The following is a 19,225-nucleotide window of genomic DNA, read 5'->3' as shown; positions in this document are numbered from 1 at the left end:
TGGGTGCTTTGTGTCCAAAAATAACAGCAAATTCTCCTGACTTACTCCAGAGGTGTGCTCGGTGGACTGTGGAACCCATGGGGTGTGTATGGGCGGAGCATGCCGCTGTGAGGAGGGCTGGACTGGCGCAGGCTGCGACCAGCGTGTGTGCAACCCACTCTGCATCAAACATGGAACCTGCAAGGACGGCAAGTGCCAGTGTCACCAGGGCTGGAACGGGGAGCATTGCACCATCGGTAAGAGTATTTATGTGTGGGTGTGTGGGTGTGGGTGTGTGTGGGTGAAAATGCCACGACAACGTAGTTGTGCCCCAAAAAACCAGTACACAACAGACTAAACTAGATATAGGCAACCATGTACCATGGAGAGCCAAAAGTGTGTGGGTTTACCTCCCGACCAGTCACTACATCAGGTGACTTCGCCGATTCATCCTCTGCAGTTGGAGGCGTGCTTCTGCGTGAAATCTCCCAATGTAGAAACTGGTTGGCAGAAAAATCTGCATGCTCTTGGCACCCCATGGCACACGTTTGCCTATATGTGGACTAACCCAAAAAATCTACTCCGCTCTCAGAGGAATTTGGACACGCGGGAGACAGGGAAAATGTTTGGGAATTGAAGCTGGGAGGTAGTGACGCAGGAGGTAGGCGGAATGAGAGGAGAGAACTCCTGAGAAGAAAGGTTGGGAAGGGGTGTGGGAGGCCCACAGAAGAACAGGGCTTAGTCATTTCTCCCTCGACTCTAAACTGCATACCCCCGGAGTCTTGGCTGTTTGTGGCCTTTGAAACTCTTGTTACGGTATGAAAGATAAAACTTCCTCACCTCAAGATCAACAAATATCTTTCACAATGTGTGTATGTGTTCATGTGCGAGTATGTGTGTGTGTGCACACGCATGTGGTTGTGTGCGCATTTGTGTCTCATGTCAGTCATTCACTGTCTCTCATCACTTGGAACCACTTCCCTGTCAGTCCGGATGGATGAATGCCATGCTCGTTTGATTTACCCATAGTGCTTTGAGACACAAAGTCTCATTTCCCTGTCACCATCGGCACTGTGATTCCAATCTGACATACATACACAAACAAACAAACACACACACACACACACACACACACACACACACACACACACCCATACGGGGAATAACAGTTTATGATCTCCCCGTTTCCATCAGAAAGTAGGGCAGCTTTGACTGCAGCATCAGCCCGAGATGAAAAGAGTTGTCAGGCCTCCGCTTGGTGCAAAGCACACATCACTAGCAGCAGACACTTCCCGTTGTAGCTTATCTCGGCTTGCCTGTTGGTCATTTCAGCCCCGCATGATGTTACTTGCATTAATTGAACAAAATAAATAAAACCCTCTCCATGCCACATCTCTTACCCTCTGCATGTTTTCTCCCACTGCAGACCATGGGAGCATGGTTGACAAAGCAGGTACCGTATCTGACTCTGTGGTTTTGTTTTTGTTTTTTTACCTGTGATGGTAGAAGCTAGCTGCTGCATCTGTGGCTTTTAGCCTGGCTTGGCTCTATAGAATCTGTGGTTGCTATCTGTCTATAGACTAGGGGTGTGGGGAGGGTGGGGGGGGCAAGTCTCAATGATAACGCCCTATATGTAATGCACTCCCCCTTTACAGCGGTGCATTACACTGGGGGCTAGCTGTCATTGAGCCTAAATGTTGTGGGGTATTGTAGAGCCTAGTGTGACATCAGCATTGTTGAGGGGATGTGCTGTGAAAGTGTGTTTGTGCATGCGCGTGCGTGTGTTGACACAATCCATTTTTACAATGCAGATATTAAACCGACACATGGCTCTGCTCAGGTATTCCGGGCATGTGTTGTGGGAACACACAGCTGCTCCACACAAGGAGAAAATGATGAAAACTATAATAAACCTCTGAGGTAATTGGTAAATTTCATAGGCCAGTGATGCGAGGCCTTAATGTGGAGTCAAATTCAGGGCTGTTGAGTGTGTATTTACATTTTGGGTATTTTTGGTGACAGTTGTGGCCATGGTAGAGTCTCTAAAGAATCCGTGTGTGTATGTGTGTGTGTGTGTGTGTGTGTCTGTCTGTCTGTCTGTCTGTCAATGTGTGTGCCTGACAGACCCGTGTGTTTGGGAAACATTATGTTAATGCCAGGTTTTCTATCGTTTCATCAAAATCGTCCTCACCACCCCCCATAGCAAAGAAAATAACTACGCTGGCGAAGTCAGATCCCACGGGGGAAAACAGATACAAGTTCAGGTTAAGAAACAGAACACAAGGTCTAGGGAGAGCTCTCTCTCTCTCCCACACACACACACAGCCAGAATGCTTAATAGACACACACAACCAGGATGTTTAATGGATGGCCCTGACATTGAACCTGTGTCGGGCTCACACACAGCGGTGCAGATTGTCAGACAGTACAGATCCCCGGTGCTTCGTTGAGAGTGTCCTCTCACCCTTTAAGCTTAATGGAATAACGCTCATTGTTTTATGAAGAGCCCGTCCAGAGAAGAGCGGGGAGAAGGTAGGTCACGGGAGCACCGAGGAAGAGGCAATGAGAAAGAGCGAAAAGACGGAGAGAGGTAGCGCACAAAAGAGAGTAAGAGAGAGAGAGAAGGGGGTAAAATAGCGGGAGAGAGAGGGTTTAAATAAAACGCAAAGAAGTTCAATCATATTCTTAAGGTAGTCGGTCTCTCAACAAAAGATTGAGTGGGCATATGGAGGGAGGTTTATGAGAAGTGCTCTCATAGTGCGGCGTTATCTGGTCCATCCACGAGTGGTGATCTTGAATTTATGGAACCGGCCTTTACTTTATGACCTTTAGAGTAGACCGGGCTGGATACTGGGGGAACGGCTGAACTTTTTGGTACAATATCGTGACTTTCTTTATTTCCCCCTGCTTTGTTCTCGCTTCTCTCTCTCTCTCTCTCTCTCTCTCTCTCTCTCTCTCTCTCTCTCTCTCTCTCTCTCTCTCTCTCTCACACACTTTTCTCTTCCTCCCCCCGCCCCGAGTCTCTGTCTTACACAGTCTCTTTCTCTCACTCACACAAACACACATGGCGCACACACAACACACCACTCGAGAGCGCGCGTGTGTGTACTGACCCATAACCCAAGGCAATTTCTTCTCCTTTTTAAGGGGATTTCATCAGAGTCCAACTACATTAGTGGGGAGGGTGCGCTAAATAGTTTCTGAAATCCCACTTTATTCTATTTAGTATGAGGGGGTATCGACTGGGGCCTGGCATTAAAGAGAGAAGAGCCTTGTGCCGGCCTGCCCAGGCTAGCCGATCAATGCCCGCTATGGATTGTCCTGTTCAGGCGCTTCATAAGTATTTGGCTGCTTTAAATGGCAACTCCATTTAACAGGCAATCACTGCTAACTGCCTTTGTTCCCTGGGCTCAATAGTTGGGGACAATCTATTCCAGCCTGCCTGTTAATACAGCGTCATGAGTAGTCCCCCGATGCAGAAAATGGCATTAATTAAAGATAAAAACCTCTGATTTGATTCCTCTTGTTGAGCTGAAGAATGCAGTTAAGCCTCTCTCCTTCCCTCCCTCCCTTGCCTTTCCCTTCTCACCCTCCTCTCTGCAGTACAAATGATAAGGCGCACCCCCAAAGTCCTTTGTTGACCCCCTCCCCATACCCTCCCCTTCACCCCGTGGTTGAGACGCATGATAAAATGCCAAATCAGGGTGAAACGCCTGTTAATTTCACCGCCGGCTCGGTCGAGAATGCTCCGTTTGTATTCATAATGCATGGCTGTATTGATGTGGCGATTTGTTAGAGGGCAAAAAAATCCTACAGTGGCAACTTGAGTGAAAAATATGCTCATTAATCCACTGAGCAGGTCTCAATGAAAGGCAGTTCATATTCATAGTCTCTGACGGAGCTGTTTTGTCCCTCCCACTCTGTGCCGGCATGCCGCCGCTGAGTGGGAAATGTCAGGTCACATCGCTAGGGTGCATCTCTCTGAGTGGGAGCACATGCGTGTAGTCCGTGTGCCTGTGTGAATGCGTTTAAGTGCCTTTGAGCGTGTGTGTGTGTGTGTGTGTGTGTGTGTGTGTACTTCCGCAGTCTTTGCATGTGCCTGTTTTATCAGTCAACCTTGTCTTTTTCTTCACTCTCCCTTTGGTTGGCTTACGAATGTCGCATCTCGCTCCCCCCATTTTACTGAAGAGGGAATCATTGTGACAAGTTTGTTTTGGACTCGCTGTGCAGCTGAAGAAAACACTGTCATTGTGTGTCACTGTGGCTTTTCCCTCTCCCTGACAGATTAGAGTGGCAAACACACAGTCTCATTTCAGTGGGAGCTGGGGAAGTGCGATTTAGGGTGACACGGGGAAACAGATTAGAGGGCAAGCTAAGTGATGGGAGGCCTTTTGAACCACATTTCTAAATCAATGATATTGATCATTTTCAGCTTTTGTCTCAGCATGGATGTTAATAATAAATTACGACACTTTATTTGTCATTGTGGGCATACAATGAAATTATATGTTTGGTAACTCTCAGAGACCTGCAGCAATAGAAAAACAAGATGGCAAACAAGATAAATATGATGAGGTAGCATCCTCAATGTATATATAATGAATAAAGGCACTTGGATGAGGCAGGTAAACAGTGACAGTGCAGACAGTGCAGTATAAAAAGGTATTGCACAACAAATTAGATGGTTAAAAACAACACGGAGACATGTGAGCATAGAAGTAGAATTGTCAAATAGAATAAAAATGAAATTTAAAAAAAAACCTTAAGAAACAAATGTCACTGTAGAGCTATAAAAAGTCAAAGCATAATGAAAAGATTTGCATTCGCAATTTAGCTAGCCCAGTTGGCGCACTTATTAGGAACTAAGAGTGCAACAGTTAAATTGGCTTGAAATCCTTATTTGCCGACATTACAAGCTCCTCTGGAGCGAAAGGGGCAAAGTCACCTTGGCCTTACAATAGAAACTAATAAATATGGTTACAACAACAAACATGTGCAGTATAGCGTGATTATCTAGACTGCCTCGAAATTTTTTAGCCATGCATCATTGCGAGAAGTATTGAGGGTGCTCTTGCTCTTGCAAAACTAGTTAGAGACAAACCTGGCCTCGGGGCTGTAGATTATTTGTAAGGGCTTTTTGCATAATCCATAGCAAAGCTTTATGAGTTTATAGACTGCCACAACACACACACACATCCACGGCCCAGTTGAACATAATTTCATTCTCTCATGAGACAGCATTACTCTCAGGCCATCAGAATCCCATTACCTACACTGAATCATAAGTAAGAGAGGGAGAGAGACAGAGTGATGATCGGGTGGGGCTCTATCAAGTAAGTGAATACCAAGCAATCCATCCACCTCTTTCCACACATTCACGTGCATTAGCAGCCGACCCAGTGGTCTATAGACATACAGAAGGGAAGGTGTACATGAAAACTGAACCTCAGAATTAGTGATAAGTGATTCTTGAACAATCAATACATACAGTATACTACAATGTGGTTGTTAAATTGAGCAAGACTCACGCTTATAGTAAGCGTATGTGTGTGTGTGTGCGTGCGCGTACACGTGTGTTGTCCTCTGTTAATTTTCATTGATCCAACAAACAAGCATCACCCGGTCTTTCTTCGTTCCTCCCAATTTCCATCTCCTCCTTCTTTCACCCCCCCCCCCCCCCATCCTCCTCTCTTTTTCAGATGGCTGTCCTAACCTGTGTAATGGGAACGGCCAGTGCACCATGGGACAACAGAGTTGGCACTGCGAATGTCAGACGGGCTGGAGGGGTCCTGGCTGCAGTGTTGCCATGGAGACATCCTGCGCTGACAACAAAGACAACGAAGGAGGTGATTGGAAAGAGGACTCGAAAATGTGTAATCTGTTGACCTCATGTGAGAAGAGCCGTTGAGATGTATAGACGGGGGGAGGGGGGGCTTCGGCGTACTAGCCAACCAGGCTTGTGCTGTAAAAGTTTAACTAGCCTGGATAAATTATTACTTATCCAATATAATGGGACTTTTCAAGCTTTTGTAGACAAATGCGGTAGTGTTTCGTGGAAGATTACTTCATTTCACATAAGTATTGCTTCTCATCACAAACATCTATGTTCGCTGTCTGGTAGCTGGTGCATTTGTTTGGAAGAGAGGACTGAAAGATGTAGTGGTGCTTTGAAAAAAAGAAAAAAAACACCACAACAGACAACTTTGCAAGATATACAGCTATGAGAATTGATCTCTGATTCTGGCTATGTATCCCATCTGTGTGTTGTAAATCATTTCATCAGATTTTGTGGGTAACCTGACTCGGAGGCGAGCGTTTGAAATCATTATATAGCAATATCCAATTTTCATGCTAAAGGTCTCATTTGCTTATGTCAGTCGTGTAGCAGCATCAAAATCAAATTTAGACAAATAAATAATCAGTGAAAAATTCCTCACAGTTTTAAAATTACAAAAAAAATCGAACATCGAAAGGCCAAGCTCAGCATACTTAAATAGTCCACAGATAGCCAGTCCCTACTGCTACTGGTCCATAAGCTTTCCACCAATACGCTCATTTCTTTTCCTCATCATTATTTTCAATGAGTTCCTTGTTTAAAGTGAGGGCAGAAAGTTTTCAATGCAAAAAAAAAACCTATACATATTGATGCAATTGTATAATTAGTTGAGCCAGTGCAGTTCTGTGCTGCTGTCACCTCTGTTTAAGTGGGTTATGGTTAGATGGTGTCTATTTTGTTTTTTGTTTTGTTTTTTCCTACATACTCGGCAAAACCCGACTACAAGCATATTGACTGGTCACAGAGTACTGATTAAGGGACTGATTTTGTTTAATTGGCCCATCAATTTGTGTTGACAGCCAGTTAATATATTTTTCACTTTGTTTATTTAGGTATTTATTATTCACCTTTTAAAGGTACGAAGTAACATTCACTTGAACACAGTTTCAGGAAAAATCTCTGATCTGGTATGGCTGGATCTCAGTCCAGCCTTTGATACCGTCGATCACAAAATAATTGGTAGATTAGAAAACTGCGTTAGGGCTATCTGGTACAGTCCTCAGTTGGTTCAGGCCGTATCTAGAAGGTAGGGGTTATGTCTCTGCCATTGGCAATTATGAATCTGAGCGGGCCACCATGACATGTGGAGTCCCCCAGGGTTCAATTCTCTGGCCTCTATTATTCAACCTCTATATGCACCCTCTAGGCAAAATCATACAAGAAAATAAGATTACTTGCCATATCTATGCAGGGAACACTCAGATTAGCTCTTTTTTTTCTTAGCTCTTTCACCAAACAACTATGATCCTTCAGACTCACTGTGTCAATAGATAGAGCAAGTAAACATCTAGATGCGACAAAATTTCCTTCAAATGAATAAAGAGTAAGACAGAAATAATTCTATTTGGCAACAAAATAGAAAGACAGACTTATTGTTCACCTTGACTCCAGGGATATAAAGACTAAAAACCAAGTTAGAAATCTGGGTTTTTTTTTTAATGGATTTAGACCTTGGCTTCAGCAGCCACATCAAGGCAATAACTAAATCAGCCATCTAAAAACATACAGTTCATATCAAGACTTAGAGAAACTCATTCATGCCTTTATCTCCAGCAGGGTGGACTACTGCAACAGTCTCTTGTCTGGTCTTCCCAAAAAGACCATTAGACAGCAACAGCACATTCAGAATGGTGCTGCTAAAATTCTGACAAGGACCAAGAGAACTGAGCACATTACTTCTACTCCAAAGTCTTTATACTGGATTCCAGTTACGTATAGATTTTAAGGTGCTGCTGCTAGCTTACAAATCGCTCACTTGCTTAGGGCCAAAATAGATTTCTTTCATACTTAAAAAATACAAACTCAGGTTAAAATACAAACTTCAGTCCCTTTAGGAAATAGTCAGCTAGTTGTGCCTAGAGTCAGACCCTAACAGGGTGAAGCTGCATTTAACTACTATGCCACACACAGCTGGAACTAAATTCCAGATGATCTTAAATTTGCCTAAACTTCAGTCACTTTTAAATCTAGATTAAAAACTCTTGTTTTGCGGTCTATTCCATTGCCTACCAACACGGGGGTCGGCGGTTCGAATCCCGATGTCACCTCCGGCTTGGTCAGGCATCTCTACAAACATAATTGGCCGTGTCTGCAGGTTGGAAGCCAGCTGAGAAGAGTACGGTAATTGGCCAAGTACAATTGGGGAGAAAAGGGGGGGGGGGACTCTTGTTTTTGGCATCCGGGTAGTGTAGCAGTCCATTTCATTGCCTACCAACATGGGGATCGCCGGTTCGAATCCCTGTGTTACCTCCAGCTTGGTCAGGCGTCCCTTTAGACACAATTGGCCATGTCTGCAGGTAGGAAGTCGGATGTGGGTATGTGTCCTATGTGTCGCTGCACACTGCGCTAGCGTCTCCTCTGGTTGGTCAGGGCGCTTGTCCAGGGGGAAGGGGGAACTGGGGGAAATAGCATGATTCTCGCGATCATTATGTACCCCTGGCGAAACTCCTCATTGTCGGGTGAAAAGAAGCGGCTGGCAACACCACATGTATTGGAGGAGGCATGTGGTAGTCCGCAGCCCTCCCCGGATTGGCAGAGGGGATGGAGCAGTGACCGGAACAGTGCGGAAGAGGTGGGGTAATTGGCCAAATACAATTGGGGAGAAACGGGGGGGGGGGACCAAAAAATTTTTTTTGTCTTTTTTCCTGTGCCTTTGATTAATTCCTCAGGTGATGTGATCCACTGCATTTTTAAATTATTTACCTCTTAATTTATCATTATTTTTAGTGATCGCCATCTTTTCAAATTGATCTTTTATGTCATTTTTTTACCATTTTATGTCTATGTAAAGCACTTTGAATTAACGTTTTGTATAAAATGTGCTACACGAATAAATTAGCCTTTCCTTGCCTATTTTACTTTTCGTATCACAGGAGATTTGTCTGTTGCCAGACAGGCTTTCTTTGGCTTACCTTAACCATCCTCTAAAAGATCTTGCATGTGCCAGCCTAACTCCCAGCCCTGTATATAGAAATGTCTCATCAAAAACAGAGAAAGAAACAAAGAACAAAAGAAAGAAGGAAGCAAAGAAATACGTTGAAAAATAAGACTGTAGCAAACAAAAAGCATTCTCTCTATTCCTTCCTCTATCGCCCTCCCATCTCCCCTATCTGTCCCTTTCTTTGTCTTCCCTCAGATGGCCTGACAGACTGCATGGACCCGGACTGCTGTATCCAGAGTCCGTGTCAGAACAGCCTCCTCTGCCGAGGCTCCCGCGACCCTCTCCAGATCATCCAGCAGAGCCCACTGGCCCAGCCCCGGGTCCGCTCCTTCTACGACCGGGTCAAGATGTTGGTGGGCCGGGACAGCACACACATTATCCCTGGAGAAAACCCGTTCAACTCGAGGTACGATAGGAAGATACAAACATAATTGCTTACATCTCACATTCACACACACACACGTGCACACACACACATACACACACACATCTTTGACATGGTTTGCTTACTTGATTGAAGTGAGCTAATCTCGATGGTGGGGTTGCTAATTATTTCTAATTAATGAATGGTGGAGGACTGAAGCAATAAATGAATGGACAAATTGGATGATTGAAAGATGGAGAAATTAATCAAATCAGTTGATGGATGATGTAAAGATTGGGTTGATGGATTGTCTCACGCTCTCTTTCCCTCTCACAAATGAACCCTCTCTCTTTTTTCTGTCCGATGTTCTCCACGGCCCCCTCCCCATGTTGTTGTTGTTGTTTTTTTTTCAATTTCAGTCTGGCGTCTCTCATCAGAGGTCAAGTGCTAACTACAGATGGAACCCCTCTAGTCGGGGTGAATGTGTCCTTCGTCAACTACCCCCACTATGGATACACACTCACACGGCAGGATGGGACGTATGTACACAACCAACAATACACATCGCTCAAACTGCCTCACTACATAGTGTATTGTGGTACCTAATGATATAATGAAGGTATAATGTTTCACTTAGATTGGCTCCTATGCCTATGTGTCATTCCCATTAATTTGCTATCTGTTGTTTTAACCAGAGCGCCTCAGGAAATAGCTTCTAAGGACAGCATATAAGACAAATGTTTCAGCCAGACAACGATCAATAGTCTATATATATATATATCTCATTCTAGGTAGGAGTCTGTTTCCCACCACTCTCACTTTCCTACCTCATACCCATCCTTATCATAAATCTATCCAGGTTTGACCTGATTGCTAATGGTGGAGCATCACTGACCCTGCGGTTTGAGCGTGCTCCCTTCCTGAGCCAGGAGCGCACCGTGTGGCTGCCCTGGAGCCAGTTTTATGCTATGGACACCCTGGTGCTAAAGACAGAGGAAAACACCATCCCCGGCTGTGACCTGAGTGGCTTCGTCAGACCCGACCCTCTGGTGGTGGCCTCCCCGCTCTCCTCCTTCTTCAGTTCCAAGCCAGGGGAGAAACCCATCATACCCGAGACACAGGTGCTGCACCACTGACCATCTGGCAACAGGCTGATCCTCTCTTTGGTTCTCTCCTCCCTCCTTGTGTCTACCCATCAATTTTTTCTCTGATGCTGATCCTGCGGTCCATTCTTCCTTCATTGATCCTTTTTCACTTTCTTTCTTTCTCTATTTCCATATGTTATTCTCTTTATTCGGTCATTTCTTTGGCTCCTTTTTATTTCTCTTTATTTTCTCTCTTTTGTTCTTCTTTCCATCCTTTTTTTTCTTTTCCCCCCATCCTCCTGTCTTTATTCTGCCCCCTCTCCATGGTGTTGTTCATTGTTTCTTCTTATTTTTTTCCGTCCTTCAGGCCTCAGCAGAACCGTGACCCCCATTACTCTCTCCCTCTCTCTAATCCCTGCTAATCCTTCTCTCCTCTCATCTGCCGCTCTTTGTCTTACAGGTGCTGCATGAGCAGATCGAGGTGCCCAGCACCAGCCTGAAGCTGTGCTATCTAAGCTCCAGGACGCAGGGTTACCGCTCCCTGCTCAAGGTGACCATGACCCCTGCCGTGGTATCCATGGGCTTGCTCAAAGTCCACCTGATGGTGGCTGTGGAGGGCCATCTCTTCCAGAAGTGGTTCCATGCTTCACCCAATCTGGCCTACACCTACATCTGGGACAAGACCGACGCATACGGCCAAAGGGTCTATGGGCTTTCAGAGGCTGTTGGTAAGTGGAGGGGATTGCTGGCAGGGCAACAGTGCTGCACCAGTCAGAGGTGGTGTATAAACAAAATAACAAGCGTTCAAGCTTTTTCCTCCACATTTGTACTTACTTACTTTCTTGAATTGGAAATCGGCTTTACCAGCAGGGGAACATTGACCATGACAAGGGGGAGAGATTTTTAGTTAGGTATCCCGAATGAGAGATAATACACCCCGTTCGACTCGTAGCCACACTTAAGTGCTTTTTTATTTCATCCATCTATTTTTCACCAGGGCTGCACATGCCTCAGGTATCCAGGCGTAACGGTGGTGAAGGGTTATTAGCCGTCAGGGTGAGTTAGCGGTTAGCTAGCGTTGCAGCAAGCAGGGCCACGAGAGTCCCAGCGCTATTACATTTCACTGTCACTTTGGCTCACAGCTGCCGTCAGCCAAATGGCACCGTACAGCCAGGGATGCAGTGGACATCTGTGTTGAGAATCAACACCATACAGGGCATACCATTTCAGATTTTTCAGTCATATAAAATTCCACCATAGCCATGAGGCTCAGCATGTCAAGAAAATATAAATTTGACATACACATGTCTGTGTGTGTGTGTGTGTGTGTGTGGTTTAGCTTTATGTTACTTTTTGCTAGCTGTGGTCACAGATATAGCATTATTGTTAACAGTTTTGCTAAAAAGGGGCTGGCAACAGCACTCAGCAACACTTAAGTCAGAGTTGAGGTGCTAACATGTGTTCCTTCTAATGATGCATGTCCAACGCATGTTCAACACCTGTAGACACACATACACACACCCACACATACACATATACATACACGAAAACAAATCCACAGTAGTGGCCACCCTCCCCTTCAGCTCAGTTCCTTGCCCTTTACTTTAATGCGGCCCAATCAATGAGCTCATGTCAACCCAGGTGTGTGATGGGGTTGTAATGTTCCTACGACAGACTTTTAACTTGACAACGTGTCTAACCTGCAGGGCCTGAGGCCCAACATGCAACCTGTCCAATTAACGAGATTTTTAATTGATTTAGCAGCTTTCAAGAGTGTTGGTTAGGTGTCGGAGCAGGTCCGCATGTGCTAACTAGTTGCTATGTGTATCACACCTGAGTCATAACATAAATGAGCTCAGAAAATTCAAACTTGCTATATTCCTTCTTACTCGTGAAACTCTTATTTTAGACACATCGCTTTGTGGGAAGGTTCTGCTGAAGTTTGCGAAGTCTCTTACTTGGTATCGCCTTGTTTTGACATGTGTACATTTGACACATTGCGCGTCTTCTGTTCTTTCATCACCTCTCATCGCATCTGTCTAACCCATGCACCACCCTGCTCAATCTAGCTTCCAAATGTTTCTTTCTCTGTGTAGTGTCAGTGGGCTACGAGTACGAGTCTTGTGCCAGTCTCATTCTGTGGGAGAAGAGGACAGCCATCCTGCAAGGCTTCGAGTTGGACCCCACCAATCTGGGAGGCTGGTCGCTTGACAAGCACCATATACTCAACACACGCAGTGGTACGTATCTATCTCTCTATCTAATATATATATATACATACACAGACACTACTGTTACTACTACTACTACTACTACTGTGTGTGTGTATATATATATATATATAGGCGCCCATATATACATATGGGCGGCACGGTGGCCCAGTGGTTATCATGGTCACCTCACAGTAAGAAAGTCCTGGGTTCCAGCCCCGGGGTAGTCCAACCTTGGTGGGTCGTCCCAGGTCATCCTCTGTGTGGAGTTTGCATGTTCTCCCCGTGTCTGCTTGGGTTTCCTCCGGGGGCTCCGGTTTCCTCCCACAGTCCAAAGACATGTAGGTCAGGTGAATTGGCCGTACTAAATTGTCCCTAGGTGTGTGTGTTTGTGTGTGTGTGTGTGTGTGTGTGTGTGTGTGTGTGTGTGTGTGTGTGTGTGTGTGTGTGTGTCGGCCCTGGGATGGCCTGGCGGTCTGTCCAGGGTGTCTCCCCGCCTGCTGCCCAATGACTGCTGGAATAGGCTCCAGCATCCCTGTGACCCTGAGAGCAGGATAAGCGGTTAAGATAATGGACACACACACACACACACACCAGCTGTCACACTAACACGTATACCCTGGTGCTCACGGCAGAAACCTTTTTGACGCACCCACAGCTGTAACATTTTCTAAGCCCTAAGCTAATGCTGTAGCGTGGAAATATAAATGGGTGGATATGGTGATATTCGCCAGCTGTGAAAATCAATGCACTAATGGAATGGACACACGCCGTCTCTCTCTAAGTGGCGCACACAAGTATCCACGTGCCGGTAAAATTCGTTCAACCGTACCCGTCACACCTTGCATTTTCTGTTACACGTGCCGATTCACATATTCAAACACACCAACAGACGTATAACCTACCATCAAAATGTTATTTTACAGCAAGACATAACTCAAAAAACAACTCTTATTCTATTTCTCTCTGCTTCTTCTGCCCTTTTTCCAGGGATCCTCCACAAAGGCAACGGCGAGAACATCTTTGTGACAGAGCAGCCCCCGGTAATAACCAGTGTCATGGGGAATGGGCGAAGACGCAGCATCTCCTGCCCCAGCTGTAATGGCCTGGCTGACGGCAACAAGCTGCTGGCGCCGGTCGCCCTGGCGTCGGGCGTCGACGGCAGCCTCTTTGTAGGGGACCTCAACTTTGTACGCAGAGTCTACCCATCCATGAACACCACCGGCATCCTAGAATTAAGGTACACAAGGGAGGGATAGGAGTCTGAGAGGAGAGATAATGATGATGAGGATGATGATGTACTTTATTAATCCCTCTGGGGAAGTTCATCCTCTGCATTTAACCTATCCCAACACACACACACACACACACACACACACACCGGAAACAGTGGGCAGCCGCTGTGCTGTGCAGCGCCCGGGGACCAACTCCAGAAAAGGGTGACTACATTAAGGAAGATAATGAGTTGTTTGCAATACATACAAGAGAGGCAGTTTAAGGGAGACAGTCCAAAATAAAATAGATTGTAATAATGAGTACAATGCTAATGGTGGATAGATAGGAAACAAGATAATTAAAGGGATGGATAAAATGTTGGAAAAGAGGTGATGGATAAAAAGCTAAAAATATGACGGAAGAAAAGCATCGGGAGGAGATACGAATTAATGAGAGCAGATTGGGATTAGGAGGGTTTTTGATGTTGCAAGGGAAATTCTGCTGGAAGGAAGGGGGTAGCAGATTAGATTAGACAGAACTACAAAAGCATGAGAGGAAGAGAGGGAGCAATACACAGAACTTACAGTATGGACCCTCTCAGGGACCAAATGAAAGGAGTGGAGGCATTAGGGATAGCTACGTTGAAGTTGAATTATACACTGCACAAGATACCATTTCTCCAGGGTGTTTTTACCCATATTAACATTTTACTGTTAACACCACAGCTTGCGTGCTTGCTCGCTCTGTAGCGAGCCCTCCACAGACTGTTTGAATTAACATTTATTTTGTTCTGCTTTTATCTTACTTTTTCCCTTGCAGAAACAAAGATTTCAGACACAGGTAAGATGTTCAGCCCCTCTGATAAATCATACGTTTCTATTGCGCATCACTGCAACACACAAGTACTGAAAATTCCATCAAGTGAAAATACAATACTGGGTGTCCGGGTAGCATAGCGGTTTATTCCATTGCCTACCAACCATCGCCGGTTCGAATCCCTGTGTTACCTCTCCGGCTTGGTCGGGTGTCCCTACAGACACAATTGGCCGTGTCTGCGGGTGGGAAGCCGGATGTGGGTATGTGTCCTGGTCGCTGCACTAGCGCCTCCTCTGGTCGGTCAGGGTGCCTGTTCGAGGGGGAGGGGGAACTGGGGGGAATAGCGTGATCCTCTAACGCGCTACGTCCCCCTGGTGAAACTCCCCAATGTCAGGTGAAAGGAATCAGCCGGCGACTCCACATGTATCGGAGAAGGCTTGTGGTAGTCTGCAGCCCTCCCCGGATCAGCAGAGGGGGTGGAGCAGTGACCGGGATGGCTTGGAGGAGTGGGGTAATTGGCTGGATATATAAATGGGGAGAAAAAGGGAGGGGGGGAATTCAGAAAAGAAAATACAATACAGAGTGAAACCATTCACTGAAATGATTGTTTGGGGTTTTTTTCCCTCTCACTTTCCCTTCAGCAACAACCCTACCCATAAGTACTTCCTGGCTGTTGATCCAGTATCTGGGGCGCTGTTCATCTCAGACACCAACTCGCGCCGTATCTATCGTGTTCGCTCGCTAACGGGTGGCCGGTTGCTGTCGGACAACGCAGAGGTGGTGGCTGGGACAGGAGAGCAGTGTCTGCCCTTCGACGAACGCTGTGGTGATGGAGGCAAAGCCACCGAGGCGACACTCATGAGTCCCAAAGGTGAGTCGGCAAACGAAGGTACTTGCCAAATTAACACAACCAAGGCAAAAATCACAGCCCGGTATTATCATAATTAGTTGGATTGAAATTCTCCGGATCTGATGATGATTGGCAATTTCAGTTTTTTTCCTTCTCTTTCGGCAGCGCGTCAGTCGGTGTACTTAGTCTTCATGAATTGTAACTGCACCTTCAGCTTTTCTTAATCACGTTTTTCTTTTCTCATCAGCTGACCACCATTTAACTAAAGCAGGCCACAGACAAAAGGAGGTTATAAACCAGATTAAAGTTAAACTTATTAATGACATGAATTTTGTGGTTCACTAGAGCCTGGATAAAAAAAAAAAGGCAAATGTTGTGACACCAAACTGTCAAAAATGTCACACTGTCACATTTTCTGTCACTGATGTGTGTGTGTGTTTTAGAGAGAGAGAGAGAGAGAGAGAGAGAGAGAGTGGGAGAGACTGGAGAAGACAATGAAGCGCTGATATGCTTTTACTTGTCAGAGACTGTCATCCAGTCAGCTCGCATTAGCATGAGCTGTCTCTCCTTCCTTTTCCTCTCCCCCACCCTATTTCATGTCTTTTCTCTTATTTCTTCTATTTTTCTCTCTCCCATTCCCTCCTCTTCCTGTTTCTTTTCATCACTCTCTCTCTCACTCTCCCTTTTCACCCTATTTCATCTGTCCTCTCTCTTATTTCTTCTCTATTTTTCTCTCTCTCATCCCTCCTCTTCCTGTTTCTCTTCATCACTCTCATTCTTTCTGTCTTGCTTACTTGCTCTATGTCCTTTGCTGTATCCTCCATCTGTTGTGTTTCTCGGCGCATCTGAGAGTTATTTTGGGGCACAGCTGCCTAGAACAAACACACCTGTCTGAATACCGGCTGCCTGCCAGACCGAAAAGTCTGACACTGCACTGCCAGTAAACGATGGAAAGGTAGAAACAAATGAAAAGGAGAAAGGAGGGGGTGAGACAAACAGACGGGGGGGGGGGATATTCAGGATAGGAGAAGAGACCGAGGAGAATGGAGGAGTGCAACACATTGTTTACCTCTTTCTGGAGACAGTCAGCATCTTTCCAAAAAGTGAACTTGCTGTCTAATGCTGTCCTCTGGGAGGAGCATCAGCTGAACCCTGCATGTCAAAGACTCATCCCAAAACTGACACACACTAACTTTAACATTTCTGCGGTGGTTGGAGCACTTTGTTCCCTCTCCATTGATGAAACATTGAACATTTCTGCTGTCAGGCAGGTCTGCGATTTGTTTTCATCCGGTGACAAAAAGTAAAGCATTGCAGACATTAAATGCCGTTGCAGCTGGTTGCCCACTCTGGTACCATTATATAAGCCCTCATCCTTGGTCCTCATCTCTCCTGCGGCAGGCATTGCAGTGGATAAGAATGGGCTGATGTATTTTGTGGATGCCACCATGATCCGTAAGGTGGACCAGAATGGCATCATCTCCACTCTGCTGGGGGCCAACGATCTGACTGCTGTGCGACCACTCAGCTGTGATGCCAGCATGGATGTCAGCCAGGTGAGATCGGTGGAAGGGAGGGAAGTACAGTGGGATGGGGAACGGAGTGATAAATGATGATCTAATAGCCTCATGAAAACTTAGTATGGATGGCAGCCAGACAGGAGAGAGTGGAGCAGCTGATTTAGGGAGGGATTAAAGGGGTTGATGGATAAAAGAATGGATTGAGAGAGTTGGAAACATATTCCATTTGGGGGGGGGGGGGGTTGAGAGATTTGTGTGAAACTTGGCATCCTTTCAGTCCCTCCATGTAGATGTGGCCATGTTGACATCTAGTGTATCATTCCCCCAGGTGCGTTTGGAGTGGCCCACAGACTTAGCAGTGAACCCCATGGACAACTCTCTGTATGTGCTTGAGAACAACGTCATCCTGCGCATTACCGAGAACCACCAGGTCTGTAACTATGAGTGCTAACTAGGGCTGCAAACCCCTTAGGGTGGACACTCACTATAAGATCTTGATAAGATATTCTCCCAATTAGGTTCCCTTATACCAGTTTAGAAGAGCAAGCTGAAATTCTCATGATAAAGTTTTGGGGGGGGGGTTTTCTCCACAGAATACCCTTCTCTTCAATTGCTGTCTAATTACTTAAAGGAACTCAACACTAGTGCTAGCGCCAAGCCTAACCTCAGTTGAAAAAAAATCATCTGTTAAAGCGAATACAATAACTAACACATCACCGTCATCGCTAAACAGTTTCCATTACCGTTGGCCAATCATTCATCCAATTCTCTGTATCATTACTGTGACCAAAGGTGAGCATCATAGCGGGTCGGCCCATGCACTGTCAAGTGCCAGGTATCGACTACAGCCTCAGTAAGCTGGCCATCCATGCTGCCCTGGAGAGCGCCACAGCCATCGCTCTCTCCCACACCGGCATTCTCTACATCGCAGAAACCGACGAGAAAAAGATCAACCGCGTCAGACAGGTAACAGACAGAAAAATATACAGTAATTTCAGTGTCGTGGTGTTTTATAATGATTCTGTCAGTCTGAAGTTAAACTCTTGGCAAGCAAAACTGACAGCACAGCTGGTCTGATGTGTGGGTGATTTTTTTTAAAATTATTTATCCCCCCCCCCCCCCCCCGAATTCAGACATTCCAACGTTGTTTCAGACCATGAGACACATCAGAGGCTTTCACATGTGGTTTTTCCTTTTTAACATATCTCTTACTTGATTTGATGAAAAAAATGTTGTTACTGTTGTTTTCCAAAACAGCTTTTCGTCGCTATGGCTTTTTATCCCTTATCACATTACTTACTCTGCCTCTTGCCGTTTTCTCAGGTGAGCACCAACGGAGAAATCTCCCTTCTGGCTGGTGCGGCTTCTGACTGCGATTGCAAGAATGATGTCAACTGCAACTGTTTCTACGGTGATGATGGCTACGCCCCTGACGCCGGCCTCAACTCCCCCGCCTCCCTGGCTGTGTCCCCCGATGGAACACTTTTCATTGCAGATCTCAACAACATCCGCATCAGAGCCGTGAGGGCCAATCGACCAGGCCCGGCCATCTCAGGGACGGGGCTAGCCGGGTCCGGGGCGGGGCAGTATGAAGTTGCTTCACCGAGGGAACAGGAGCTGTATGTCTTTAATGGAGAGGGCCTTCACCTTCAGACAGTGAGCCTAGTGACTGGGGAGCCACTTTATAACTTCAGCTATGGTCCTGATGGAGAGCTTGCTACACTGGTGGACAACTGCAATAACACTGTAAAAGTGAGAAGAGATGGCCTCAGCCAGGGCAGCGGGGCCGGTCTGCTCAGACTGGTGCTGCTACCAGAGAATCAGGTGGTGACCTTGGGACTGGACCCTACTGGTGGGCTGCGCAGTGTCTCAGCCCTAGGCCAGGAGGTGGCTCTGCTGGCCTACAGCGGCAACACTGGTCTACTGGCCACCAAAGCTGATGAGACTGGCTGGACGACCTTCTACCAGTGAGTTTGTGATTGAGGTGAAGATGTCTGTAAGAATGTCTGTTTTCTCTTACAGTGGATGTACATCTGTTCTTAGCCATCTGTTCTTGGTCTCATTAAACAATGCGAATACACTGTTTCATTGCTTCTCAGCGCTTATGTTCACCTTGTTATTCCATGTTCTGTTTTTTTCCCCATCATTCCTCATAGTGCTCTGTTGCCCCCCACTGTTCACTTTCATAAC

At 46.0% G+C, this 19,225-nt stretch overlaps 1 protein-coding gene across 4 annotated transcripts in view; it reads left to right on the top strand.

Moving 5' to 3' along the window:
* Positions 1–19,225, top strand: part of tenm2a (teneurin transmembrane protein 2a) — a 217,581-nt gene that overhangs the window by 184,538 nt on the left and 13,818 nt on the right. For 3 of the 4 annotated variants that reach the window (XM_056292265.1, XM_056292250.1, XM_056292273.1), the window contains 15 exons: positions 51–236; positions 1,406–1,432; positions 5,679–5,825; positions 9,171–9,381; positions 9,759–9,878; positions 10,199–10,460; positions 10,885–11,152; positions 12,521–12,664; positions 13,625–13,874; positions 14,669–14,689; positions 15,307–15,536; positions 16,917–17,071; positions 17,364–17,465; positions 17,828–18,001; positions 18,359–19,002. In XM_056292265.1, the coding sequence (XP_056148240.1) occupies positions 51–236; positions 1,406–1,432; positions 5,679–5,825; positions 9,171–9,381; positions 9,759–9,878; positions 10,199–10,460; positions 10,885–11,152; positions 12,521–12,664; positions 13,625–13,874; positions 14,669–14,689; positions 15,307–15,536; positions 16,917–17,071; positions 17,364–17,465; positions 17,828–18,001; positions 18,359–19,002 (2,941 nt within the window). The remainder of the gene's footprint in view (positions 1–50; positions 237–1,405; positions 1,433–5,678; positions 5,826–9,170; positions 9,382–9,758; positions 9,879–10,198; positions 10,461–10,884; positions 11,153–12,520; positions 12,665–13,624; positions 13,875–14,668; positions 14,690–15,306; positions 15,537–16,916; positions 17,072–17,363; positions 17,466–17,827; positions 18,002–18,358; positions 19,003–19,225) is intronic. The other variant, XM_056292257.1, reaches the window with a different exon arrangement.

The sequence above is a fragment of the Lampris incognitus genome, chromosome 1 (assembly GCF_029633865.1).
Source record: "Lampris incognitus isolate fLamInc1 chromosome 1, fLamInc1.hap2, whole genome shotgun sequence".
NCBI lineage: Eukaryota > Metazoa > Chordata > Actinopteri > Lampriformes > Lampridae > Lampris > Lampris incognitus.
This window is presented reverse-complemented; position numbering and strand designations above follow the sequence as displayed.